The 27,332-nt window shown below is 38.7% G+C and overlaps 1 protein-coding gene across 1 annotated transcript; it reads right to left on the reverse strand.

The window, feature by feature from the left end:
- Nucleotides 1-5,878: 5,878 nt before the first annotated feature.
- On the reverse strand, nucleotides 5,879-24,880 carry EREG (epiregulin). Its single transcript, XM_082637023.1, has 5 exons — nucleotides 24,684-24,880; nucleotides 12,995-13,081; nucleotides 11,266-11,389; nucleotides 10,135-10,284; nucleotides 5,879-8,580 (listed from the first exon to the last, which is right to left on the reverse strand). The coding sequence occupies exons 1-5, from the start codon at nucleotides 24,730-24,732 to the stop codon at nucleotides 8,499-8,501; spliced, it is 492 nt and encodes a 163-aa protein (XP_082493149.1). The 5' UTR covers nucleotides 24,733-24,880; the 3' UTR covers nucleotides 5,879-8,498.
- Between the last annotated feature and the right edge of the window lie 2,452 nt (nucleotides 24,881-27,332).

The following is a 27,332-nucleotide window of genomic DNA, read 5'->3' on the forward strand; positions in this document are numbered from 1 at the left end:
TCGAAAGCTTTCTCTGCATCTATTGAGATGATCATATGGTTTTTCTCCTTCAATTTGTTAATATGGTGTATCACGTTGATTGATTTGTGTATATTGAAGAATCCTTGCATTCCTGGAATAAACCCCACTTGATCATGGTGTATGATTCTTTTAATGTGCTGTTGGATTCTGTTTGCTAGTATTTTGTTGAGGATTTTTGCATCTATGTTCATCAGTGATATTGGCCTGTAGTTTTCTTTCTTTGTGACATCCTTGTCTGGTTTTGGTATCAAGGTGATGGTGGCCTCGTAGAATGAATTTGGGAGTGTTCCTCCCTCTGCTGTATTTTGGAAGAGTTTGAGAAGGATGGGTGTTAGCTCTTCTCTAAATGCTTGATAGAATTCGCCTGTGAAGCCATCTGGTCCTGGGCTTTTGTTTGTTGGAAGATTTTTTATCACAGTTTCAATTTCAGTGCTTGTGATTGGTCTGTTCATATTTTCTATTTCTTCCTGGTTCAGTCTCGGCAGGTTGTGCATTTCTAAGAATTTGTCCATTTCTTCCAGGTTGTCCATTTTATTGGCATAGAGTTGCTTATAGTAATCTCTTATGATCTTTTGTATTTCTGCAGTGTCAGTTGTTACTTCTCCTTTTTCATTTCTAATTCTATTGATTTGAGTCTTCTCCCTTTTTTTCTTGATGAGTCTGGCTAATGGTTTATCAATTTTGTTTATCTTCTCAAAGAACCAGCTTTTAGTTTTATTGATCTTTGCTATCGTTTCCTTCATTTCTTTTTCATTTATTTCTGATCTGATTTTTATGATTTCTTTCCTTCTGCTAACTTTGGGATGTTTTTGTTCTTCTTTCTCTAATTGCTTTAGGTGCAAGGTTAGGTTGTTTATTCGAGATGTTTCCTGTTTCTTAAGGTGGCATTGTATTGCTATAAACTTCCCTCTTAGAACTGCTTTTGCTGCATCCCATAGGTTTTGGGTCGTCGTGTCTCCATTGTCATTTGTTTCTAGGTATTTTTTAATTTCCTCTTTGATTTCTTCAGTGATCACTTCGTTATTAAGTAGTGTATTGTTTAGCCTCCATGTGTTTGTATTTTTTACAGCTCTTTTCCTGTAATTGATATCTAGTCTCATAGCATTGTGGTCGGAAAATATACTTGATACAATTTCAATTTTCTTAAATTTACCAAGGCTTGATTTGTGACCCAAGATATGATCTATCCTGGAGAATGTTCCATGAGCACTTGAGAAAAATGTGTATTCTGTTGTTTTTGGATGGAATGTCCTATAAATATCAATTAAGTCCATCTTGTTTAATGTATCATTTAAAGCTTGTGTTTCCTTATTTATTTTCATTTTGGATGATCTGTCCATTGGTGAAAGTGGGGTGTTAAAGTCCCCTACTATGATTGTGTTACTGTCGATTTCTCCTTTTATGGCTGTTAGTATTTGCCTTATGTATTGAGGTGCTCCTATGTTGGGTGCATAAATATTTACAATTGTTATATCTTCTTCTTGGATCGATCCCTTGATCATTATGTAGTGTCCTTCTTTATCTCTTCTAGTAGTCTTTATTTTAAAGTCTATTTTGTCTGATATGAGAATTGTTACTCCAGCTTTCTTTTGGTTTCCATTTGCATGGAATATCTTTTTCCATCCCCTTACTTTCAGTCTGTATGTGTCTCTAGGTCTGAAGTGGGTCTCTTGTAGACAGCATATAGATGGGTCTTGTTTTTGTATCCATTCAGCCACTCTGTGTCTTTTGGTGGGAGCATTTAGTCCATTTACATTTAAGGTAATTATCGATATGTATGTTCCTATTCCCATTTTCTTAATTGTTTTGGGTTCGTTATTGTAGGTCTTTTACTTCTGTTGTGTTTCTTGCCTAGAGAAGTTCCTTTAGCATTTGTTGTAAAGCTGGTTTGGTGGTGCTGAACTCTCTCAGCTTTTGCTTGTCTGTAAACGTTTTAATTTCTCCATCAAATCTGAATGAGATCCTTGCTGGGTAGAGTAATCTTGGTTGCAGGTTTTTCTCCTTCATCACTTTAAGTATGTCCTGCCACTCCCTTCTGGCTTGTAGAGTTTCTGCTGAGAGATCAGCTGTTATCCTGATGGGGATTCCCTTGTGTGTTATTTGTTGTTTTTCCCTTGCTGCTTTTAATATGATTTCTTTGTGTTTAATTTTTGACAGTTTGATTAATATGTGTCTTGGCGTATTTCTCCTTGGATTTATTCTGTATGGGACTCTCTGTGCCTCCTGGACTTGATTAACTATTTCCTTTCCCATATTAGGGAAGTTTTCAACTATAATCTCTTCAAATATTTTCTCAGTCCCTTTCTTTTTCTCTTCTTCTTCTGGAACCCCTATAATTCGAATGTTGGTGCGTTTAATGTTGTCCCAGAGGTCTCTGAGACTGTCCTCTGTTCTTTTCATTCTTTTTTCTTTATTTTGCTCTGCAGCAGTTATTTCCACTATTTTATCTTCCACCTCACTTATCCGTTCTTCTGCCTCAGTTATTCTGCTATTGATCCCGTCTAGAGTATTTTTTATTTCATGTATTGTGTTTTTAATCGATGCTTGATTCATCTTTAGTTCTTCTAGGTCCTTGTTAACTGTTTCTTGCATTTTGTCTATTCTATTTCCAAGATTTTGGATCTGGGAAATAGAATCTTGGATCATCTTTACCATCATTATTCTGAATTCTTTTTCAGGTAGAGTGCCTATTACCTCTTCATTTATTAGGTCTGGTGGGTTTTTATCTTGCTCCTTCTCTTGCTGTGTGTTTTTCTGTCTTCTCATTTTGCTTATGTTACTGTGTTTGGGGTCTCCTTTTTGCAGGCTGCAGGTTCGTAGTTCCTGTTGTTTTTGGTGTCTGTCCCCAGTGGCTAAGGTTGGTTTAGTGGGTTGTGTAGGCTTCCTGGTGGAGGGGACTAGTGCCTGTGTTCTGGTGGATGAGGCTGGATCTTGTCTTTCTGGTGGGCAGGTCCACGTCTGGTGGTGTGTTTTGGGGTGTCTGTGGACTTTTTATGATTTTAGGCCACCTCTCTGCTAATGGGTGGCGTTGTGTTCCTGTCTTGCTAGTTGTTTGGCTTAGGGTGTCCAGCACTGTAGCTTGCTGGTCGTTGAGTGAAGCTGGGTGCTGGTGTTGAGATGGAGATCTCTGGAAGATTTTCGCCGTTTGATATTATGTGGAGCTGGGAGGTCTCTTGTGGACCAGTGTCCTGAAGTTGGCTCTCCCACCTCAGAGGCACAGCACTGACTCCGGGCTCCTCAATTTGGGATGATGTGTTGTCTATTCATGTATTCCACAGATGCAGGGTACATCAAGTTGATTGTGGAGCTTTAATCCGCTGCTTCTGAGGCTGCTGGGAGAGGTTTCCCTTTCTCTTCTTTGTTCTCACAGCTCCTGGGTCTCAGCTTTGGATTTGGCCCCGCCTCTGCGTGTAGGTCGCCGGAGGGCGTCTGTTCTTCGCTCAGACAGGACAGGGTTAAAGGAGCAGCCTCTTCGGGGACTCTGGCTCACTCAGGCCGGGAGGGAGGGAGGGGCACGGAGTGCGGGGCGAGCCTGCAGCGGCAGAGGTCGGCGTGACGTTGCACCAGCCCGAGGCGCACCGTGCGTTCTCCCAGGGAAGCCGCCCCTGGATCCCGGGACCCCGGCAGTGGCGGGCTGCACAGGCTCCCGGAAGGGCGGTGTGGGCAGTGACCTGCGCTCGCACACAGGCTTCTTGGCGGCGGCAGCAGCAGCCCCAGCGTCCCACACCTGTCACTGGACTCCGCGCTTTCAGTCGCGACTCGCGCCCGTCTGTGGAGCCCCTTTAAGCAGCGCTCTTAATCCCCTCTCCTCGCGCACCAGGAAACCAAGAGGGAAGAAAAAGTCTCTTGCCTCTTCGGCAGCTCCAGAGTTTTCCCGGACTCCCTCCCGGCTAGCTGTGGCCCATTAGACCCCTTCAGGCTGAGTTCTCGCCGCCAGCCCCAGTCCTCTCCCTGCGCTCTGACCGAAGCCCGCGCCTCAGCTCCCAGTGCCGACTGCCCCGGCGGGCGAGCAGACAAGCCTCTCGGGCTGGTGAGTGCCGCTCGGCACCGATCCTCTGTGTGGGGATCTCTCCGCTTTGCCCTACCCAGGTATATGGGGAGTTTCTTGCCTTTTGGGAGGTCTGGGGTCTTCTGCCAGCGTTCAGTAGGTGTTCTGTAGGAGTTGTTCCACGTGTATTTCTGGTGTATCCGTGGGGAGGAAGGTGATCTCCGCGTCTTACTCTTCCGCCATCTTCTGTGCTTATTTCTTAATAGGCACATGGCACTAAAGGCTCATACAAAATTTTTGGAAGACTTTTCCCAAGTATTTCTCTGAATTCAAATAAACTGAATGTCATAACTGTGTTTGGTTTTATATGATGGGTAGTTACCATTAGCTGGTTATCAGACAGGATTTTTTTAAAAGATCCATATTTTATGTCTCCTCCTTAATGAATCCATGTTTGGATCCTAATGAACAGCACTTATGTTTTATAATGTCTTGTGACCATTTGGGGAGAAATATGTTCTAGAATTGACCAAATTCAGTGCCTACAGTTTCTTCTTTTTAAAAAATTGTGATAATCGAAGTCTGGTTTTCCAGAATTTTTTTCCTTCTGCATAATGCCTTCAAAATGGCCAATTCTGTCACTGTTGTAAAAAGTTTAGGGTAATCCTCTCTGAAATCACTTGAAAGTGAGCCATTCTGCACCTTCCAGAGGATGATACCAGATTTTTGGTCTGAGATACAAGAAGGATGGAGTTGAATTTAATTGAATGGAAACATTGTGGAAGGAAAGACTTTTTAGGGGACTGTCAGTTATTGAACATGTTATGTTTTAATGTCCAGTGTATATCCAAGTGGATGGGTAGTTTGATAGGTCATTGGATAATGAAGTTTGGAAATCAGGGAAAGTATCTAGCCTAGGAATAATCAGTATATAGATGGCTATTAAAGGCAGAAGACTATATGAAATAAAGAAGGGAGTGGATACACAGAGAAAAAGTTCTGTAATTGAGATCTGGGAGCACTCCAGCATTTACAAATCAGTGGCGGGGGATGGAAGATATTAAGGAAGATCCAGCATGAGACTGAAAACAGGTGGAAAACCAGAAGAGTGTGACATCCTGTAAGCCGAGTGAGAAGTGTTTCAAGGAGTTCTTTTCCTTAATTAACCCTCTGAGTTCTCAGACTTCAAATAGAGTCAGTCTGATGGTTCTGTGAGATCCCAAGAACTTCATTTTACAGGAATTTCTGTTTCTCCCCCACAAAATTCCAAACTGAATCTTAGACTAACTCCACATGATGGTTTGTTCTGCTGCCCTGACATGGCCAGGGCTGTGGTAGAATCGGGGATCAGAAGACCTTGTTTCTCATGCCAACTTCATCTTTTACTACCACTGTGACCCTGGACAAATTGGTTTACCTCCTTGGAAAATGGTCATAGCTATGCCTCCCTGCCCTATCCACAGGCTAATGAAGTGGTCCAAGGAGCTAATAAATGGGCAAAGTATCCTATAGGTTTTGAAGCATGTACTTCGGAAGCCATTACTGTGTTGGAGGTTCAGAGGGATGATGTTTCCTGCTCTGAAGGCTTGGGAAAGCCAAGCCTCTTGGTTGGCAGATGCTGCGGGAACCATGGGACATGCTTTTGGCTGATGTGTCCTTCCAAAAGTTACTTCTCAATAGGATATTTATTCTTTTTAGAAATATTTTTAAAAATATTCTTTAAAAATATTCTTAAAAAAAAATACTAACCCCCAGAATTTTATAATTAATGTGATTCCTTATATTTCAAAGAGATTCTTCACTATGGTAGGCCATAAAATATGATAAATTTATATAATGCTTTCCCAAACTAAAACCATATGTCTTTATGTCTAAGCACATTATAGTCTTGTCACTGCTTTTAAGACCTTTAATGTGGTATGGAAAAAAAGAAAAACAAAACAAAAAGAAAGAAAGAGACTAAACTTATCAGTGACATTTTTAATGCAAGGTGTTTTATTTTTCAACTTTGTTTTTTTCCAGTTTCCAACAAAAATAAATAAAAATTAATAATATCTTGTAAAGTATCTATATTCTCCTTCAATATCTTAAGGTACGCTATTATCAAAGCTGATATTGAATACAAACAAATTGATACAATTCAGTACTCTGATAAAATTCATTGTCAAATAAGTTACTTTAAACTGCATGCGATACAACTTTATGTTCCATGGCATCTTTAATATAAACTGTGTATCAAAATGGCTCTTCAAAGTGCAATTACAGAGTGCAAAAAAAGCAGAGAGAAATTCACTATCTTACATTTAACCTCATCCAGTTTGAATAACAGGTATGTTTAGATAAAATTATTCTTCAGTCAAAACATTAAAATGTACTCCAGCAGCACTGCATATACCAGTTGTTACTCCTCCTTTTCCCATACGAATAAGAGTAGAAAAAAATCAGAAAGTATTGGGCAGCAAATTAAACACATTTTTTCCAGAAGTCTACTGACAGACTATTGCAGCAAAAATGGCAAAATGGATCAGACGTAAGTTTTTAAAAACTGCATTATTGAATTCAACAGAAATTAGAAGCTAGTATCATGTATTTGCTACATAAAAATTGATTTGATACCTCACGGCAGTTGAATTAATCTAATTCTCTTCTCAAGGACTCAAAAATAAAAATCTGTCCTACCAGTGCACCATTTCTCCCCTTGCATTGACTTTGGCAGAGAGATAAGAGCAAAAGAATGTCCAAAAGAATAGTAGCATTTGATTGTATTTTAAATATTTAATATATTACACAAATCTTAATTATGAGGTTATATCTTTAGTACCAATCTTAGAACTTTACCTCTTTGGTTATACAGTATGTCTACTGGGCTACTTTGTGGCCTTGGTGGGAAGCCACAAACTATGGATTTATGAATTGGATTTGCATTTATTCTCAATACGGTGGGTATAGATAGTCCTTTCTAGAAATATATACAGGGAGAAATCTATAAAATAAGGAAAATAGACTAAATGTAAGCCAAAATATTTCCATTGTTTGTAGGAAACATGAGTTGCTAGCAATCTTTTTTTTTTTAGCAATCATTTTTTATGTTTGTTCAGCATTAACCTCATTAAAACTATTATTTTTTTACTAATTTTCTCCCATAAAAGCAATCTGTGTCATACCTTTTTTATTATTTAATATGCATTTATAAATAAATATTTAACTTTTACAGGGGTTAGTTTTTAAATAAAGATTAAAAAACACCCCAAACTATTATTTACAATTAGTTATGTAATATGAATTGAGATGCTTAAGATAAGCCAATATGACTCCATTTTGTAACAAAATAAATGGATTGCAGCTGATTTCTTGGTTAGTCAATAAATTTTCTTTGAAGCAATCAAGGTCACTCAAAATATGCAGACCTCCTTTACATACAGTAGATATCAATAAGTATGTGTAGGATTTAAAATGTATTTTTACACAGCACATTTGACTTCAGCTCTATTAGTGGGAAATAGAAATATCCTTTTAGATCTCTTTAGACTGTATATAGAATTATTGTCTTATATCACACTTTAAAATAATAATTAGTCCATCAAATTTTGGACTATGATTTAATCTTAGAATTCTTCAGCCAAGTCCCTACAGAAATAAATACTCTTGAAAAGAAGCACAGATCTTGGCTTCACATGTGGATTTCTGTAATTGCCTCATGAGCAGTTACCTAGCATAAATGTCATACTAAAAAAAAGAACATTGTGAAGCTATAAATTATCTACTATTTACATAAAAGATGGTATAAAATTAAGTTCTCAATTCATTTTCTTAAGGAGAATCTGTTAGATGGATGACTAATATACGTAGCAGTTGTGGTTGGGAATAGGGAATCGTGCACCTTCTCTCCAGGCAAACAGTGAGTTATAGCCAAGGATGTGTGTGGAGGGAGCAGAGCCCTCCAGGGTTTAGTCTGTTTCAAATATGTAGTGTTTAGCACGTGATCTATATTTGCTTCTCCCCAATTCCCACAGCATTACTGTTTTGACACATGGCACAGTGGTGCCAACTCATACATCAGACTATGATATAGTCAAACCAACTATCATTGATTCGAGGAGTTGAAATATATACTTATTAAATTGATTCGACCATATATTTAGGCTTACAGAAACCTGTCACTTGCTGACACTTCCTGAACAATGAACTGGGCATTGCTCACTCCTATGCATTGTACAGCAGGCAAAAAAGCTTTCAATAAGGCACTTAGCCCAGGAAATAATTTCTTAGAAAAATATCCGTTTTCTTTCTATAGTAAATATTTTGTGTACATTATATATTAGCAAATAGTCTGTCAAAAATAAAACAAAAATAAAAACTCTTCTTAGTATATTAAAATACATCATTGTTGACTTAACACATGACCCCACATAAATATTATTAATAAAATAGGAATATTAACATAACCAGGTATGCAGTGCATCCCTGCCCATAAGTTTAATGGCACCATTCAGACTTGTGGCAATGCTGGATCCCCTGAGGTCACTCTTTCATATTCCTTCTTTGGTTCTTTACCTTTTCGATTTCTGTACCTAGAAATATTCAGAAATTAAACCGTTAACCCTGAAGTTAGCAGTAATAGGATCAAAGTATGTTAACAAAAGAAACAAATATATGGACGCTAAAGGTACATTAGCACAGTGTTTCCAAAATGTCAGAGGTGAATAGGTTTAGGCTGGATGCTAGAGAAGAAGCGGGGAGGAAGGGGTAGTTTCTCTGAACAAATAATTTTGGGAGGAAACGGTGAAATGCTGTTAAAGGACTTCTCAAAGGCTTTCACATGATCATGAAAATTGTAAAATTCCAGGAGAGCATGTGACCACGTTTAATCCTGGCCTGTTTTATCCTTTTTTTAATTCTCTCTGTCTTTTCTTCCTTCTTTCCTTCCTTCCTTCCTTCCTTCTTTTTCTTTCTTTTCTTTCTTTCTTTCTTTCCTTCTTTCTTTCATTCTACTCATCACATTGATATAATGCTATCACCAATAATAATGAAAATAAATCGGGCACTTATTAAGTGACAGACAATGTTCTAAATGCTATATATCCATTATTTATTTTATCCTCACACTTACCATTATCATCCTCATTTTACAGATGAAGAAAATGAAGTACAAATGGGTTACATAACCTGGTCAAGTTCTCCCAGCTAGGATTCATAAATCTATCGCGATTCAGAATCTTCATTCACTCATTCATTAAAGCTATCTTCCTAATATTTTGAGTTCATTTTCTACCCATTTTGAAGATGAAGCATGTAGCCTTAAGGAAACTGCATAATGTTTTTGCTTAGTGGAAGAATATGATTAGAAAACGTTTGTTTAGCCTTGATTTAGCTACTTGTCAACTAGATGAGCCAGGACATGTCAATTTACTTCTCTGTATCTTACTTTCCCATCTTTATAAAAGAAAGGATTGCAGTCAAAGACCTTTCAGGTGCATTTCAGTTTTAATAATATTCAGTTATGTGATCATAACCAATTAAAAAGGCATTATAATTTGGTGAATACTTAGACTCAAGCATGGACCAAATAAATTTAATCTTATAAAAGTAACACTTTTGGAGCTTCAAAAGTAGGAGTGCATTCCTGTCAGCAGAAATAAAATAAAATTCACTCAAATCTACACTGAAAAATCTGCACCACTTCCAAAATAAGAAGGATGTTATGGAGGCATTTTACAGGCAGCTATTATTAACTAAGTCATTCTATTCCTATACCCTGGTCCTAAGCCTAAAAACTGGCCAATCTGATATACTGTCAGTAGTTCGGTGCCCACTCTATATTTTCTCAGTTATCAGCACATATCAGTAGGGCACTGTACATGAAGATGGAGTGTTGAAGATGGAATTTTGGGGGACTGACATGAACCAATTTTTAAAAGTCAGCTCTTATAATTATCTGGACACTCGTTTCTACTAGTCCAGATGTTCCGCTGCTAAAACTTCTTTATAAATATCGTTAGTGCAGAGTCTATCTTATCCCACTAAATAATACTTTGCCATATTTTTACCCAGTTTGTAAGTGTGGATTGTATAAAAGTAATTTACAAAAGCAGAGTGTTAAAACAAAAACAAAAACACTGGCTTACCATCTGCAGAAATAGTATACAGAGCCAGCAACTGTGATGAGGAACAAGATAACAAGAATCACAGTCAAAGCCACATATTCTTTGCTCAGAGGCTTTTGGACGGTTAAAAAGAAGTGCTCACATCGGACACCAGTGTAACCCACTTCACACCTAAAGGACAATGCAAGAGAAAGATCAGTTATTTAAGAAAGAAATCATGGTTCTGAATTAGTTTTGTAAGAGCTAATCTTACAATGTAATGCAAGATACTGACAAGGTTTGCCAAAAGTTGTAAAGATGAATTCAAAGACTGACCTTAAAGCTAGCCCAACTTGGATAAAAGAGGCCCACACTGCTCTCAAGCTCAACTGCTGTATTAGAATGATAGTCTGGTTCAACTGGCAGGGTGGCTGACAATGGTGGTTTGTAAGTTTTTTTTTTTTTTTTTAAATGTTATACTTTTTTTTTTTTTTTAAGGGCTTCAAATGCTTGGCTTTTATTTATTTATTTATTTATTTTTGGCTGTGTTGGGTCTTTGTTTCTGTGCGAGGGCTTTCTCTAGTTGTGGCAAGCGGGGACCACTCTTCATCGCGGTGCGCGGGCCTCTCACTATCGCGGCCTCTCTTGTCGCGGAGCACAGGCTCCAGACGCGCAGGCTCAGTAGTTGTGGCTCAATGGCCTAGTTGCGCCGTGGCATGTGGGATCTTCCCAGCCTAGGGCTCGAACCCGTGTCCCCTGCATTAGCAGGCAGATTCTCAACCACTGCGCCACCAGGGAAGCCCGCTTTGTAAGTTTGAAGTGCTTTTTGTCTAAGTCAGTGGAATCGATTCTTATAACAATGGCTGACATATAAGTCCAGATTAAAGGCTAAGCTACTACTGTGGTAAGTATGAGAGAAAGGCATGTGAAGCCCTGCCCATTCTGCAGCCCTGAAGCATCCGTACAATTTGATAACTGCTGTTTGTTCTACTATTTGTTCCCTAACTTTAAAAAAACTCACTCAATAAAGTTTCTAATAGTACACATAAACTGCATGCTAATAGTACATATAAACGGCAGCCCATGGAAACAATAGAGTATTACAAAAATAAAAAAAGAGAGAATGTGGGTTTTTAAAAAACTGTTTTTGTTTGCTTGTATTTGGCATATTACCTGCAGTGACTTTCACTCATGTCTACCAGGTAGATGCACTGTCCATGAAAACAGTAGCCGTTCATGTCAGAGCTACACTTTGATATTGACACTTGAGCCACACGTGGATTATCTTCTGTCCGAACTGTGAAAGAAATAGAAAGTGGAATATAGTCTGTTGCTTTCTTTGAAGAATTAATCACCCTTTCATAATAGTAACCACTGAGCTACTGGAACAAAGCAGGTCATGCATTTTCAGGACAAAAAGTCACTCTAGTTGTCACGCTCCCTAGACCAATAAGCAAACACTGGGCCCCCAAAGGAAAATGGCCAACAGGCTAAACAAAACAAAATAAAACCTGGGGGTAAAATTCTCAAACGACAATGTTTAAGGATAGAAAAGGTAAGCTGAAGACACACACACACAAATCATGATCCTTCACAGTTATTTACTTATCCAAATAAAGTGTGTATAATTTTTTCAAATCTCAAAATAATTCTGACATTCATTACTCCCAAAGCAATTGCAAACTGAATCCATTAATTAATTTAAAAGAGCTTAAATCTATAGTGGGTTTTAAGCCAGCAAGGCTTGTTTTGGTGTGCATTCCCAAACTTTCGGGTTCAGGAAATCAATCACAGTCTCTAACGATGAGACCTGGACATGAACTAGACAAACCTTGAGCTATAAATGCCTCGGTTACACAAATACAACAATGAAAATAGTAGCCTCTTTAGAATAGTGTTGCAACCTACACATAAAATTCACTTTAGAACGTTTTAATTACTAAAATGTGAAGGATCTTTATGAAATAACCAAACAAATCATCTTGATTGTAATACTCTTGTTCAAATAGCCAAAAATAGGGAGTGAAGCACACCAAACTTCTAGAGAGCACAAAGAGGAAGGACAAGAAAGGAGGTGAAGTTGTTGCAGGTAATGCTCTGGTTCCTCAGGAAAACTCTGGACTCAATAACTCAGAGTGAATATAAAGCAGATGTCTTTCTCTCTCTCTCTCTCTCTCTCTCTCTCTTTCTCTCTCTCTCTCTCTCTCTCTTTTTGTGCCTAGGTGCTATTACTTTTATTTTATTTTTTTAATTTTATTTCTTTTATTTTTAATTTATTATTATTATTATTATTTTTACTAGAGTATAGTTGCTTTACAGTGTTGTGTTAGTTTCTGCTGTACAGCGAAGTGTATCAGCTATAAAGCAGATCTCTCTTGAACCACATTCAGAGTACTCTGGGCCCCAAAGATAAGACCATGCACCACTTATTTTTGTAACCCTATGCCTAAGCACAGTGTTTAGCATGTATTAAGTACTCCATAGATTTTTCTGAATGAATGCTGTAACTCAAAATAAAAGACATCATTTTCTCCTTTTACAAAAAAATAACAACAAAATATATTGACTGTCTACTGTGTACAAAGTTTACATTTTCCTGGGATCCAAATCCTCACAATGGTTTCTCAGCGACGCTCTGAAATGACCAAAGGGAATCTGATTTTCTTTGTTCTCTATCTCTTTAAGATCAAATCTTTATATATATAACTAGGTGCTCAGTCCCTCTGTCTCCAGTTATTCCTTTATATAATTTTTCCAGATCCCTAGTTCACTGGGTTCTTTTGTTAATACAGCAGCTATTTTCCCCCCCTTTTTTCCACTATCACATATTTATAGTCTTTGAGTTACATTTCTGTTAAGAATGTGTAATTCTTTGATGCAACATTGACAAACCTGGGCTTACCTAAAGCTGTGCAGTTATCTTCGGACTCTCCTGGGATACATGAAGGAATCACAGTTGTACTGAGAACTGCTTGTAGAAGATGGAAACCTATTTATGGAGAAAAATCAAATATATAACTAATGCTTCAAGGAAAGAAACCTTAACCAGATTTCCACATAATTATAGTATTTATAAAGTTCTTTTAATTATTTCAAGAATTTGATCCATCGAAACCATAAACAAAATAATTCATGGAAACAGGCATATCATTGAAAATAAATGAACCCCCAGCTCTTCTGTCCAAGGGTAAAAGTCCTGGCATTACATTCAGAGTTACAGATTTGACCTACTCTAAACATTTCACAGTAACCTTTTCAAATACCTGATTTTAAAGATTGATTTCTTAAGAAGTTTAGCCATTGGAAAATTGGAAAATTTCCACAGTTTTACTTCATGATGTGTTCAGAGCAATGCTCCAAGGTAGAAACCATCACAAAGAAGGTTTCAAATAAAACTCAGCTTCTATTTATGGTCACAACTAAACAGGACTCTCGACCTAAGATACATCAGTTATTGATTTAAGTACCTAAGTTACTCTTTGCATTACACATTAAAATCCATTTTAATGAATAAAATGTAATCTAAGTAAAGTCAGAATATATCTTATCTAATATGGAAAGGAACACACATGCTAGAGGAACCACACTGTGCCAAAGAATCCAGTTTCTGTCAGCCCAGTAAGAGTTTAAACAAGGCATTTCATGGTGTTTCTCCACTGAAAAGATAAATGTTGGGAAACAGGCACCAGAAGGATTCAAGTAGTGTTCTGAATTGCGTAGAAAGAATGAAAGAATCCTTTTAATTGCACGGATGTTGACTGAAAAGAGTTTTACTCTTCTTAGGAGTCATGTAGTTGCTCTTCACTCTTCCAGGCTATAGGAGTAACTGTTATATAAGAAACATTACTTGTGATGGTGATAGTAGTAGGTAGCAGTTAACATTTCTTGCCCACGTACTGTATGTGGGCATGGTTCTACCCTCCTTACCTATACTATCTAATTTAATCTACTCAGTGACTCTTTGAAGAAGATACTACTGTTCTCCCCATTAGACATATGAGAAAAGTGAGTTAAGTAACTTTCCCAAGAGTACATAACAATGTTGTTAATGGGCTGCATTACAGAATCTGGCAACAGGCAATAATACTAGAGTATAATGGACATCACAGGGAACAAACTCAGATAAATGTAACTGAAGCAGAGTATTTAACCCTATAGGGAGGCAACAAAGTATGTGGAAAGGCAATCTGGGAGAAAACTTGAGCTATGTAATTTTGGAAAAATTAATTAAATTCTCTGGATCTCCATTTTCCCTAGTTTATAGAGTTTGGGAGAGAATTAAATGAAATTATATTTTTCTGAAACATCTAACATACCAGAGACTCATTAATGTTCCATGCCACTCAACATCTAGCCTCTGGTTTTAGCAGTAGTATATGTGGGTAGTGCCCTCTACTGGTCTATAGCAATGTTATAAATCTCTCTGTACTTTGGTATTTTAAAGGATAATTAATCCATGTAATAAAGAATTTTATTTTATTTTTTCACAATCAGAGGAGGTATGTTAAGAAAATTGCATATGATTTGGGTAAAACTGAAATTAAAAGCTGAACTACACATAAGCATCAGAATTTGCAATTTCTTAATGTTTCAAACTTGACACATAACAATCCTGTGAAGTAGTTATTAGCCCCAAACAACCTCAGCGTTAAATTACATGTCTGGTCCAAGACCAATTATCTAGTGACCATAGAAGATAAGAGTTAGGAGTCCATCTTTGGACATCAAGCCTCATAACCCTTCAGTGATTTGAAAAGTTTAGAAATATCTCCTCCCCACTCCATAGTTCTTCTACAATATAAATGATGCTTCAATTGCTCTTATTGGGGAAAAAAAGCTTCTTTTTTAAATGACAAAAAAATGGCTAAAGTTTGGATTCCATTATCAGTTGAACAGAGATGGAAAAGGATAACTTTGTCCACATAGCTTTCTAGGGTGAATTAGCTAGATTCTCATCCAAGCCAATTTTGTTCTATTTCTCAATATAATTTTGCCATACACTTTCACTATTGAAGAATTACCTCCCTTTAATTTATACAGTCTGCTCAACACAAAGTGGAGTCCTAGATGTGTGTTTGTATATCCCTGACACTCCTATGCCTCTATGCTTCTTCAACTAATGGGAGGAGATATTACCGATTCTCCCACTGCAAAAGGGCCATTGTGCAAATGCACATTTCTCTCTTTGCAAAGGATTGTTTCTTCATCCTTTGCAGAAATCAGATACTAGCCTTTCCTGTTCAGAATTGCTTACAAATGCAACCTGCGACTATTATAGAATCCAGCTAATTGCTTTGAGGTGTTGTTTATTAGTCTTTTTTTTTTCTCAAAGATTTTTCGTATTGTTAGTTTTTCCACTGTTGGAAACTTTGTTCCAGTTAGTCAGGCCACAGTAAAATATTTGCCTTTGTGAATTAAAGAATATTCAGGGAAGGGCGTGCCTCCACAAAAACTGGGCTGTCCTAACCTGTGACACTCTCTTGGACATAGTCCATCACTCAGGATGGTTTCTGTGAGACTTGGTACATTAATCCAACATTTGGGTATTTTACAGATGGAATTGTAAATAATTTTAAATGCTATTCTCAAATGAAAATGTTTACACTACAGTTCCATCATAGATGCATGTAGCCAATAAACTATCAAAATTGGTTCTAAATCGTGTGTCCAGCTACAAAGCTCTATTGCCTAAAAGCAGTGGACCTCAAGTTTTTCTCAACCTCACCTCTGGCCCAGGGCTTTGCAAAATGGGGTAGAGGAGTAAGTGGGAATGATCAAAAGATTGAAAAAGTCCACCCATGGAGAATTTTGATATCCAGCACCCTGTCACCCTTATAAATCACTACTCATTAAAGTCATACAGGGAAGGAATAGATGCTAAAGTCCTATCCATATATTTCCTTAATCTTTCAGTTGTTCATGACTTAGTGTTATTTGAACATAATGATCTCTCTGTAATTCAAATGCAAATCTTATATTTGAGTTTTCAATCTTGACCATGGGTCCCTGCTAAGAAAATAATTCCCTGTGATATTAAAGATTTTAAATAGGGTCAATGTGTCAGAAAACAGATCTGCTAGCAAGCTCTACATTGGTAACTAAGATATAGAGGAATTCTGTGCTAAATGATAATCTGTAAACTCAAAACTGGCCATTGGAACTTCTGCTTCAATAATGTTATGAAAACAAAACTCCCTTTGAAGGCCATTATTCCTGTCAAATTTCCAGATGGGTTTCAGTAATCTAAAGCTCACCTGTTCATCTCTCTACCTTCATGTTTCAGAGATTTGTTTCCGTGAAACCTCAAATGTGCCAGCAGGAAGTGACACCGGTGACTCACAGCATACATATCACCTGTACTCCGTGGGTCAGGGCCGAGCCTACACCTTGCACAATACTGCGGACAGGGCGTGGGAGCGGTTGAGTACCATCACCCCAGTGGGGCGAGCACTAAGTAAGAAGTGCTTGCCTGATAGTCAGGAGGAATGCCAGATGTAGAAAGCATCCTTTTTATTGTATATGGTTTCTTTTGTCCTTGCTTCCTTATGGCCACACTGAGGGGCCATCTCGAAGGAGGCTGAGATTTGGTGACTGGCTGACCAAGCCTATTCCTCAATAATCAATTGCAATTCTCAGAGATAAAATGGCTTTCCTGAATAACAATCAAGCAAATAAAAATGACCCAAAATAAAATGAGATAGGTTACAGAATGAAAAGAATGCACCTTATTTTCCCAATTTTACCTTTTAGGCTATTTAGACTGGAACAGCAAATTCATAATGAATCACAGTATTTGCCCAACCCCAAAACAGGCAGCAAAATCTGCTTTGTTCACACTTTTGCTGTGGTCACATGCCTACCTATTTATGGACTGTTAGTTTTCTACCTTCTTCCAGGGCAGTCTATAATTTTAGGATTTGTCTGTAACATAGTAGGCTTGTTAGGTCTTGAATACTTTCAAGGAGTGAATATGCTTTTACCACTTCCAGATGCCTTTTTGTCTCAAATCCACTATTAGATAAAGTCCTGCTCCACTTCGTTAAAATAACTGTAAACTAACACATCAGACACTAAAAATAACTATTGTCAGTACTTTCTAGTAACAGCCTATGTTTTCAGAGAATAGAATATATATATGTGTGTATATACATATATATCATAATATATATATATCTATATATCACAAATCTTGCTTCCTACCAGCAATCATTTTCTTCCTACAGTTTTTCAACATTAACCTTATCACTAAGCTTCATTAAAGTAAAAGCCAACAACTATTTGAGATAAAAACAGGATAACAGGGTGAAACCAGAGGTTGATATAATAATGGGTTACAAAAAAGTCTTTAAGTTTGAGTTTCAAATATAGCCATAAGATCTTCCTTGTCAAGTGTCAAGAAAAGATTTAATACGCCATGTTTTTCAGTTCAGAGACATTAAACTAAACTCTTCAATTTTGGTAGTAATTTCTAAATTATACTTCAAAGTGCTCATATATTTTACTGATCATACAATACTATACTTAATGCTCTCATAATGCAGGAGAAATCGTATCAACTATTGTATAAAGGATACAATTTGTACTAATCTAGGTGTTTTGGAATTTTGTGACTAAAAGCTCTAAATATGGAACTTGCCCCTCCTAAAACCAAAGATTCATCTCTATAGTATTATTTCAAATGATCTATTGAAACTGTATTTTTTTTCTTTAAGATAATGTTACACAGGAGGGTCTTTTTAGAACCTTTTCTGTCTTCACTCCCTTCCACCATGCTTCTCACACTATCCCTATTGACCCAATTCAGAAATTTAAATTACTATTATATTATTGTCTCAAAAAATCTTCTAAAGGAGCAACAGTTTGGATTATAAGTGTTTGTCATTTGCCTTTTTTTCATTACGGTCATATTGTGTACTACAGCTTTGAAAACTTAATGACATTTTTAGAAGCATATTGTCTATCATATCATTCATTCTTTATAGAAGCCTATTGCCAAAAATGAATTTGCAAAAGGATAGAGTTAATCAGTAAGCATCAAAAAAAAAGAGGAGAAAATGAGTACATAAAAGATAATTTTAAAAGCCTTAAAGTTAATTACACTTCATTCCAAGAATCTGTGTAATGCACCTAGCATAATGGAAGGTGCTAAGAAATTTTATTTTGTGAAAATATATTTTTTTGGTTAACAGTGGAGACTTCAACTTTCGTGAGAAGCACAAGTTCATCTGTAGTATGATGGTAGGGCGGGAATGGCTTAATTACACTTGATAAATGGGAAAGAAGGAGAGCAGCTTAGCTCTCTTATACTTACTTTTAGTAACTACGTGTCTCTAAGAATATTTGTTCAATAAATATCTACTGAGATTTTTCTATATGCAAGATACTGAACGAGCTGCTGAAAGGAAAACTGATGCAAAGGACATAGCTCCTGTTCTAACTAGAGTTAATGAGGCTAGACTCCAGGTGGTGGCGAGAGAAAGAGAGAATTCATAGAAGACACCGAGTTTCCGGCCAGAAAATACCAAGGAAGGTGGTGCCATTAAAAGAGTCGATAACATAGGCAGGACAGCAGGTTTGTGGTGGCATCTGAGGTTTTAGTTCATATATCATCTATTTATATTTATGAGGCACTTGGGAAAACACATCTTGAGTAAAACAATAAGAATGGAGTTGATGGAGTCTATTTGAAAATCATATGAGGAAATATCACCTTTAAAGGCATAGGAGTCATTCAAATGTTCCACGGGAAATAGTACGCAATGGAAAATAATAGAACTTTGGGAAATAGGTGATAAGGAGTGGATAGAAATGGCCAAGGAATTTGAGGAAAAAAGGGAGTTCAGTCTTGCGGGAGCCAAGAGAGCAGAATTACAAAAGGAGGCATGGGGTGGTCAGCAATGCAATGATTGAAGAAAGTATGAGTGACTCCATCATAAATAAGATTCATCATTATTCAGAGAAAATAGTGTTAAAATCAGCAATAAAAATTGCTAAGTTGATTTTTTTAACACTAGAATTGGTTTTATATTTGCATCCAGCTTACCATTAATATGAATTTTATTTGTCTTGGTAACTCAAGCACTGATTATTCAAACTGTGAACTATGAGTGGCAATGTGTTATAGCAATGGAAAACACATTAGCTAATGCTTCTCACCCTGGAATAATATTGTCAACCAGGGACACTGAGCAATGTCTGGAGACATTTTTGGTTGTCACAACTCAGGGTGGGTGGGGTGCTACTGTCATCTAGTGGGTAGAGTCCAGGATTGCTGCTAAACACCCTGCAATGCACAGGACAGTCCACAACAAAGAATTATCCAGTCTGTAATGTAAATAGACCCAAGGCTGAAAAACCCTGCAGTAGACCCGTGAGGTATGGAGTCCAGTTCTAGCTCTGATACGAAGTTTATCCCTCTGAAGCTAGGTTTCCTTATCTCTGAAAATATCACCTAGGCTTGGGGTGGAGTGGAGGTGGAGATGGAATTTAGATTAGGTTATTCTAAGGTTCCATTCATTTCTAAAACAATACTTTTCTTTTTCTTACGGACTATCCATCATTTAGTCATAGCACTGCCTGACCTCTCTCTCTCTCTCTCTCTCTCTCTCACACACACACACACACACACACACACACACGTACACACACACTGTGATATACTTAAATTTTGTTAGGCATACCATCAGTGAATACAGACTACATTAAGAGATAGAAATGGGAAAAATAGGGAAGAAAAGGTATTCAACTGTATTATTAAATAGAACTGAATTTTCAAAAACTATTGCTCAGCCATAATATTTTGCTTCTCAAGCACATTTTCAAAGAACAGCTGGTTGAGTCAAAACATAGTGCTGAGAACTCTAAATAAAGTACTATTCTAATCACCCATCCAACAACATTTATTGAGTGATTAACGTAAGTCTGTTACAATGTGAATGATAAAAGATAAGTACAGCACCAGTTAGGAGAGACAGGGCCAGATACACACTTACAGGGTGACGTGAAAAGGATAGGACCGAAGGATTCAGAGGGATGCAAAGGGGTTGGGGGAAGATTGCACATTTATTTTCCAGTGGTGAGGGGAAGATGAAAGGGGCTATCAGAGAAGGCTTGATACTTTTCTTCAGTCTTAAAGGATGAGGGGAACTTGCACCAAAAGTGAAGAGTGAGTTGGGAACATCCACAGTAGACGCTTATACTCTGGGTAACTCACTTCTTTTTAAGTCTGTTTTTTCATTTGTAAACTGGGAATAGTAACACTTTTCCTGGCTAAAAGGGAGTTATTATAAAGATCAAATGAGGCATTTTTCTAAAAAAGCACTTGCTGCTACTGATAACAGCTCTAATTTCAAAAGTGTTTTTTATTATTTTAATATTATGATATTTATAATGTCTGTATATAATAACCTCACGACATAGTTATTATGATCTCCATTTTACAGATGACAAAACTGAGGCTCAAAGAGGAATAAATCCTTCCAAAAGTATGAAATAAAAGAACTGGGGTGTGAAACCTATATTCTATATACTATGTCTCTTGCTTCAAAACTATACAGTTTGACTAACACACCACTGTAAAGCAATTATACTCCAATAAAAACGTTTAAAAAATATACAGTTTGACACACATACGTGTGTGTGTGTAATAAACATATACATATATGTGTGTGTGTATATATATATATATATATATATATATATACACACATATATATTTATACATATATATGAGGAAGAGAGGCTTTTCCCCTTATCCTGAGGACTTTCAAGAGGATTTGTATTTAACTCACTTTCATGCCTCAAATTTAAAATTCAGGATTTTTGACCTAAGTAATTAAGGGTTAACATATTTTTCTGGACAATTATCAAGTTGTCTTGTGTGTTATAAATAGTATTCTAGTTAATTAAATTATTACTTTAAACTAGAATGTCACTGAACCTTTATTTGCCCTATAACCAGACATGCACTCTTACATAAACTGCATTGCCAGAGGACACTGGGGCTGTCGCATTACTTCATTTTTCCAAAGGTTCCAGAATTGCCATACCAAGGCAATGGTTTTCAGGGTGCTCCTCCCTGAGGACCTTTCCTATTACAGCTCTAGGGAGTCTTCCCATTGTCTTCTGAAGGAATGTTCTCAACAGTAGTTACAGCCATATGAATTAGACAATTTGCATAGGCCTATATTCAGAGCGAAGACTGACAGATGAGGAAGCCACACCTTAATTTACAGTCTTTTTAAAAAGGATTCCTTACTTGACATTTGCATCTCCTGGGTGATTATTAACCAGGAAATGGGAGATTCTTGGGCAAAAATGAACAGAAGACATTCAAATTCAATTTTTCCAAAGTGATTATGTGAATATTGCACTTTTTTTTAATCAAAGAAGTATGTCTATTTCCTCACTGTTAATAGAAGTGTGCTGTGGATTCCAACTTGATCCCTTATCAATATTACATTCAATTCACAATATTGTGAATGATTCAGGGAACAAAAAGGATGTGGGTTTCCTTCTCCTTGATTGCTTTACTTACTATACATCTAGGAAAGTATAAAAATAGAAACAAAGGCCTCAGTCAACTGATGTCAATGATGGCTTCATAATAAAAGTCATTTCCTGGGTATTAAAAATGCTGAATATAGGTTAAGTAAAAATTTAACATATTTCAGCCGAGCTTAAGGAAATAATTGTATCTTTTCTGTGCTTGATTTTGAGTGATACCATAAAGTACATTTTTGCACAAATACCAATCCCCATAACAGATTCTAAGCCCTGGGGCAGTCCACAGACTACTCTGGAACTTCTCTATTAGAACCTGTTACTTTTATTATGCTCTGATAACTCTGAGAACCTCTGGCTCTTTACACATTGCTCCAGAATGACCTAGACATTTGCCATCTCTAAATCCTTGTAAGGTACCTGACTTCACTGAGCCTCAGTTTCTTCATTTGTCAAACTGGTCTAATCATACCTACCTCCTATAGTGTTTTAAGGAGCAAAGGAGATGATAACGTGGAGAACACCTAACACACGACATGGTCGGCTCACAGGAGGCATTTGGTAACTGTTTGCTCCCTTCCCAGCTCCTGGATTTGGGCCTCAGTGCTGAACCACACACCTTAATTGCCCAAGTTGTTCATGTGGCAAGATGATGCGGAAGGCAGCTAGAATACCTGGACCAAAACCCAGACCGGAGAGGCCTGTCATCCTGTTTCTACCTATGATGTGTCATCTCAGGTTGTGCCAGCACCAGGCAGCTCATAAACTTTCAGGGTCAAAAGAAAAGATCTGAGGTGAGCCATTGCCTCATTGAGATCCGCGTTTCTCAGGTTTCAAGAAAGAATGTTTATTCTGCTCAATTCTCTGTCATTGTGCAATGAAGTGGACATCAATTGTCTTGGATCTGTCATTCAGGAACACTCTCAAAAGCCTGTTTGGGTATCAATGAACATGTCTGACTTTTAGATCAAGAGCCCCTAAACATTAATTGCAGAACTCAAGAGAAAAATTTCTCCTCTTCATCCTGCAACAATCAAAGATTAGAAATGATAATTTAACTCTAAAATTATATATTATTTAGAATGTATTATCTAGTTTGAGGTATCTCAACCCTTTTACTTAACGTTGAGTAAGCTAAAAGTGCCAGCAAACCTGGGTGTGAACTTTTTCAGTGTAGCTTTGCTTTTCTATGGGACACCGGGTAATAGTTTCCCCATATATAAAGCAAGAACATCAATATCAAATATTTATAAAATGTAAAGGTAACCAGATGATTGTGGGGTGTGTGTAGCAATTTAAATCTGCATGTGTTGGAGACAGAGGATGGAAATGAAAGTGTCTGTATTTTTTCCACAGATATAAATACATGTGAATTCCACAAAAAAAGTGATAATAAAATGTTTGCTGAAATCTAAAATAACTTTCCTTCTTTTGAAGGCTAGACATTTGGGAAAAGTATTTCTAGGTAATCTTTTGTTTGGGGGGGGAATGTCCATTTCAGAAGTAACAGTAACATGCCTTTTTTCCATGTGCTTTGGAATAAGACTATTGAACTTGCATACCTGAATAGAGTACAGAGAAATGATATAGAACTTCAAACAGGAACTTTCCTAGTGGCAGGGAAATATCTAAACAAACTGGGAAAACAGAAACTGACCTAGCTCATTTGGAAATGGGCTTGGCAGCTGATGAAATAGGTGAACTGTAATTAAGTAATGCAATAAAGGAGTTAAGCACTTTTATGGCGACAGAAACACACACAACACATATGCTAGGTAGGTAGTAACCAGGTTATTCAGAGGCTCTTGCTGTCTCAAATTAGCATATTCAATGAGTGGCCCAGAATAGATACTTGCATTGTTCAGAGCAACCTTACAGGTGGAAAAAAAAAGTGTTAAGCTATTCTGATCTCTAGGTTAATTTCTAACTTTAGGAAGACTGTCACCTTTGTAAATTCATTCTTTTCACGGAGACTTCAAAACAAAGACATTATTTACTGAGAACTTTCTAGCACGTCGTTCTTAGTACAGTTTTGGTAGAAACCACAGATCCAGTTTCCTCCTATGTCCTTGAAGTTGGACAAGTAAGTTACAACTATGCATAGTATGCATTTCATTAGGTTTCCCAACCCGTAAGATAAGGCGTGTCGAAATAATAATTGAACTGTCACATCCTGCACAGGTAGAGTGAGTTAGGGGAATTCGCCTCATTGCAACTCCAGAAAAAAAGCGAGATTGGCAACCTTTATTTCCTTATTAAAATTTTCATATATAGCTCCAAATTCCTCTTGAAGTTTAGGAATTCGCAATATATATTTTTAAACCAGGAAAGTTAAAGATTTTTTTCCCCTGTCCACAAGAACTAAATTATCTCAAATAAGAAGACAAGCATTAAAGTACGCTCAGCCATTACAGAATACAAGGGTGCAAGTAGCAGCGAGCGAAAAGAGCCCGACCAGCCCGCGGGGGGAAACCGGAAGCAGCAGGTGTTGGCGTCCAAGGGCCTCCAGGGGCGCCCGAACCTGCGCGTGACCCTCCCGCTCCGGGTACTCAAACAGCCTTTTCATTCTCTGGAGCTTCAGCGAAGCTGGCACCGCCGCACGCCAGCGCCCCCAGACGCTTAACCCGGCTCGATTTAGAAAACTGAAGGCAAGACAGGCGGAACAGCGTTTCTTTCCAAAAGGTCTTTCCTAGGCGCGGGTCTTGTCCCTACTCCCGCCTCCTGTCCCCGCCCCCAGCCCGGTTTTCCCCTGTCTTTTGGATTTCTAGAACTGTCACATTTTCAAAAGGAAACAACAAACCCGAAATCTTTTCAACTTTTTATTTCGCCTAATATGGAGCTATATTACTTCATGCAGAACACACAGACCAAGTTCATCTATCCGTGCAAGGTATTTTAACACCAGCCCCTTCCCCTACCCCACCCTCTTCCATCGCCGGCTGGAGGGAAAGACGGGCTCGCCTAACGAGAGACGTCGTTCGAAACGGAGTACACCTGAATCTGGTGGAAAGCGCGGTACTTGTCAAAGGACAGCTGCCCCGGGGCCGCTCAGTCTCGTCTTCCGCGGCGGGAAGGGGCGGGGGACTCACCCAGGCAGAGCAGCGGCGCGGGGACCCAGCGGGCACGGCGCGGCTCCATCCTCCTCCCCGCGTCAGCGTGTGCGGGGCGCGGGCGTGGCCTGGGCGGCGGGGGCGGCGGGGGCGGCGGGGGCGGCGGCGGCGGGAGCGGTGGGAGCTGCGGGAGCTGCGGGGGCCACGCGTCGGCAGCTTGTCCCTCCGACACCGGGCCTGTAGGGCAAGTGAGCTCCACAGTCCCGCGCCGAGACCTTTATAAGTACGGGGCGGGGCCTGGGGACTGAGGACTAACTGCGTGTCCGGAGTTTCATAATCGCCCCCGGGAGAGGAGTGGCCGGAGGACTGTCCGGATGTCATCCTCCCTCTCTGAGCACCTGCGAGTGGCTGAGGAATGAAACAATGCTCTTCGGGTGAGCCGGGGACTACTCCCCACACTTTTGCAGCTCCCTTTCGGGCTCCTGCGGGCGGAGGTAGGGAGCGTGGACCAGAAGGGTTGGTTTGCGCTGTGGGACCACCCGCTGGATAGTGGGCGGTTTTAGTTGCTCTGGGTGACAGGCGTAACTTGAGTCAGCCAGTCTTCCAGCCAGGGCTGGAGTTCCCAGTACGTGCATTTGGAGAGCTGTGTGTGTGTGAGTGACTTACAGACGTTCTTGAAACTTGTCAGTGGCTCAAGGACTTACTTTGTGTTCACACCCACCACTGCTCAGAGTTGCTTTTTGTGTCTACACCTTCTTTCGAAGCCCCTCGGCTTCCTACGTGGTACAGGCATTTATGGCTTTAAAATCTAGTGATTATGAAAAAATAATCATAATTATTTCTTCCCCTAAATGATGTTTTCCCCCATCCATCAGCCTGCTGCTTTTGATTTAACTTCCCTGAACTTTGCCTTAATCCTGTCACTCCGCTGTACAGAATCTTTCAGTAACTTCCTGTTGCCTTTCGGACAAGGCCAGACACAGATGTAAAGCCAACAGTCTTTTCGACCTCAGCTCCCACTAGTTCACCGGACAAATTTTCGCACCCCAGCCAGGCTGGGAAACTCACTCTGCCTTTGCTTATTCGCACTTTCCTCCCTGTGCTGGTGGAGTCACAGTTTAGGGAAATGGCTGCCTTTTACTGGAGCTGGTCAAATCCTACTCACTTTCCTGGTTCTCCTCAAGGGCTTGGATTTCTTGACTCTACAGGGATCTCTCTCCATTCTGATCTCTTACAGCTTGTATTGTTTATCTTTCCCCTAGACTCAGAATTCTAGATCTGGTACTTCATACCTGATGAAACTACTTTGACTTGTTTAACTTTTCTTGTTTGTCAGTCATATGTTCAGATCTGTATGAATACATAAATTGCCTTACTTGTTATTGTATTTCCCCTGTAGGGCCTGAAAACAGTGTGTCTATATAGCAGTACTGACAGCATAGTTGAATAGAAAATGGAATCTAATGGATGTTGGTTAACTCCTTACCTTTCTACTGTTTGTTTTCTTCTTATTATTCCTTTCCTTTTCCTCCCTCCCTCTCTCTCTCTTCTTCCTTCCTTTCTTCTTTCTTTCTCTTTCTTTTTCTCTCTCTTTTTTTTTTTTTTTGCAGTACGTGTGCCTCTCACTGCTGTGGCCTCTCCCGCTGCGGAGCACAGGCTCCGGACGCGCACGCTCAGCGGCCATGGCTCACGGGCCCAGCCGCTCCGCGGCATGCGGTATCCTCCCGGGCCGGGGCACGAACCCATGTCCCCTGCATCAGCAGGCAGACTCCCAACCACTGCACCACCAGGGAAGCCCTCTGCTGTTCTTTTTTTTTTTCTTTTCTTTTCTTTTTTTCTCTCTCTTCCTTTCTTTCCCTCTTTCTTTCTTTCTTTTTCTTTCTTTCTCCCTCCCTCCCTTTCTTTCCTTCTTTCTTCCTTCCTTCCTTCCTTCCTTCCTTTCTCCCTCTTTCTCCTTCACCAGAACTCTCATGTTGGAAACAAACACTTTATCTTTCCCTCAGTGGTTAAGATCATGGGTTCTGGATTTAGATTGTCTGCATGTGAATCCTTGGACAAGTTATTTAACCTCTCTCCGTTTCCTCATATGTAAAATAGGGGTAATAATAGCATCTAACTCATCGGAAGATAATGAAAGTGCCTTCTGTAATGCCTAGTACAGAGTTGGCACTCATTAAAAATACCTGTTATGATAGGTAAACACATGTTAGGATGATGGTACTTAATAGTTTGGCAGTATTCATGAGCTAAATGAATGAATGCATGGTAAGGTAGAGGTAGGATTATGGGTTCCTAAGTCTAACTTCTGAATCCAGAGGGAAAACAAGCAGTAAGTAACTTGTCACTTAATTGCTCTTTTGTAAAAGAACAAATGGAACCAAGAAAGATGATCCTGGCTATGGGTTAGTTTTATGGAACATTGACAGGGATCACAAATTTGGTAAATTAGAATTAGGAAAAGGGACTGCTGGCTCGTAATGGTTTTTGTTTTACAAATTGGATCTGGAAAACAAATAACTCAAGTGTCTGAAAAAGCAGAATTCAGTGGAAAGAATGAGGGGTCAACTGGGAGCATTTCCTTATTTTACACAATGGCCTGTCATTTACCTACGAAGAGTGACAGGAAGAAGAATGTCTTAGTCCTAATTAATGTCTTATTTCAACAAATACAGTGTTGTGGTTTGTGCT

This window comes from Mesoplodon mirus (genome assembly GCF_964341445.2).
Source record: "Mesoplodon mirus genome assembly, chromosome: 2".
NCBI lineage: Eukaryota > Metazoa > Chordata > Mammalia > Artiodactyla > Ziphiidae > Mesoplodon > Mesoplodon mirus.

Excerpts from the sequence above, each read along its gene's own strand:
- EREG (XM_082637023.1), bottom strand. The coding sequence starts at position 24,732 with ATGGAGCCGCGCCGTGCCCGCTGGGTCCCCGCGCCGCTGCTCTGCCTG. Across the intron at positions 13,082-24,683 it reads CGCGCCGCTGCTCTGCCTGG|GTTTCCATCTTCTACAAGCA; the intron begins GTGAGTCCCCCG and ends CTCCATAAATAG. Across the intron at positions 8,581-10,134 it reads GTATACTATTTCTGCAGATG|GTACAGAAATCGAAAAGGTA; the intron begins GTAAGCCAGTGT and ends GAATATTTCTAG.